General features: G+C 32.2%; 1 protein-coding gene across 1 annotated transcript in view; it reads left to right on the top strand.

Annotated features, from left to right (window-relative positions):
* The first annotated feature begins 1,319 nt into the window (after positions 1-1,319).
* The window catches only part of LOC117175614 (zinc finger protein 862-like), a 2,695-nt gene continuing 2,055 nt past the window's right edge, over positions 1,320-1,959 (top strand). The window contains exon 1 of the mRNA XM_033365323.1: positions 1,320-1,865. Within this exon, the coding sequence (XP_033221214.1) occupies positions 1,320-1,865 (546 nt within the window). The remainder of the gene's footprint in view (positions 1,866-1,959) is intronic.

The following is a 1,959-nucleotide window of genomic DNA, read 5'->3' as shown; positions in this document are numbered from 1 at the left end:
GCTGGGACAGACCTAAGACTATTTTGCAATTAAGTGTCCGTATTTGTTTATAAAAATTGTTTTTAAGGAAAAAAACTATTGAGACTTTTGCAAAGTAACAAATGTATTTGTAAATAAGGTAATTTCCCCAAATTTGTTTAGAAAAGTTATAGCATCAACCTTGTACAATGCAAAGTATTTTATCGATATGTTCAAAAAATTGCACACGCATTTGTTAAGAAAGGACCATTTTAACACTTATATAGTAACAAAATTTTTAGCTCAGTCAACAATTTTTTTTCTCGTGGAGCAAGTGTTCTGAAAAAAGATTAACATTTTTTTCGAAAATTCTCGGTCCAATGGTTGCCGAGATATGCAGCCATAATTATGTTCATTTTAGTGCAAATTCAATTGTTTATAATGCACTAAAATGAAAACGGGTCCTTGCATAAAAAATTTGTTTGAACATGAAAGTTTGGTTTTTCCATGAAAATTTCAAAAATAATTTTAGAAAAATTTTATCTTACAATAATGTAATTCTTTTAAAAAAATTGTTTAAAAAAGTTGTTTAAAAAATGTTTGCGCCAGCTTTTGAAAAATATCCTTGATATTCATAATCAGGTGACTTTTGCGGACTTTTTAAGCCAAAGTTACTGCGTCGCACTTTTAGTGCAAACAGAAATGTTACTGGCTACTAGATTATTATTTATAATGTGTCTATAAAAAAATTATTCTTCCTTTAAGTATTATTTATGTACATAATCTAGACTGGTTTCTATATTATAGTAAATTTCGGTTTTGAATATAATGAGATCATAATTAAAAATTAAAATTTTGAAAATAATTAGTATTTTGGATTTCATTTCATTTTTAGGTTGGTTAAAGCCGTGCGCAGGTGATAGTTTGAAAGCATTTTGCCAAGTTTGCAAATGCGAATTAATAGCACACCATAAGTCTCTTAAAGCGCACGCAACAACAAAGAAACATGAGCAAAATATTGCGAAGTCTAATGATATCGAAAAGACCCCTAAAATGGCGAAGTTCACTAAAGAATCAATCGACGACAAAAGAAAAAAAGTTGAACTAAAGATTGCTGCTTTCATTGCTGAACATTGCAGCATTAATACAGTAAATGATTTAGGTGAAGTAGTTAAAAGCTTAAATGAAGACTCTCAAACGCTGAAGAATGTGAAACTACATCGTTCCAAATGTACTGCTCTCATCCTTAATGTACTTTCACCATGCTTATTGGACGATCTTATAGATGATATAGGAAATTCGCATTATTCTCTAATTATAGACGAAACCACTACTGTAGACACGAAAAAATAATGTGCATTATGATCCGCTATTTTAGCAAAAATTTCCGTAAAGTACGTACTACATTCTATCGGCTTGTGGAATTAGATTCAGGGACAGCAGAACAGATGACCAGCAGCTTAAAAGAACAGCTCCAAAAAGACGGCCTTCCATTGGATAAACTCCTCGGAATTGGAATTGATGGCGCAAACGCAATGGCTGGTGAACATAACTCTGTTTCATCCAAACTCAGGGAGATTATTCCTCATCTTGTAACGATAAAGTGTGTTCCACATTCCTTACACCTCTGTGCTGAGCGAGCTTGTGATATTTTACCAAAAAACCTAGTCTTTCTCGTCAAAGAAAGTCATTCCTGGTTTTCAAAAAGCACGAAAAGAAACATCTATTACAACCGATTACATAAAATTATAGCTGACTCGAATCCAAGAAAAATAGCTAAAATGTCGGGAACACGATGGCTTGCTCGACTAAATGCGATTGATACGATTCTGGATCAGTGGGATGTCTTGGAATTACACTTTAATACATACCAAATGTATCGTTGTATTGAAAATAAGTTGTATTTGGTATTTTTGCGTTACGCTTTAAAAGATGTGATTTCTTTAAATAAACTTTTCCAGTCAGAATCTGTAGAACCATTGAAATTACTTCAGGATCTCA

Source organism: Belonocnema kinseyi, chromosome 6, assembly GCF_010883055.1.
Source record: "Belonocnema kinseyi isolate 2016_QV_RU_SX_M_011 chromosome 6, B_treatae_v1, whole genome shotgun sequence".
NCBI lineage: Eukaryota > Metazoa > Arthropoda > Insecta > Hymenoptera > Cynipidae > Belonocnema > Belonocnema kinseyi.
The sequence above is the reverse complement of the archived record's forward strand: the minus strand, read 5'-3'. Positions and strand labels throughout refer to the sequence as shown.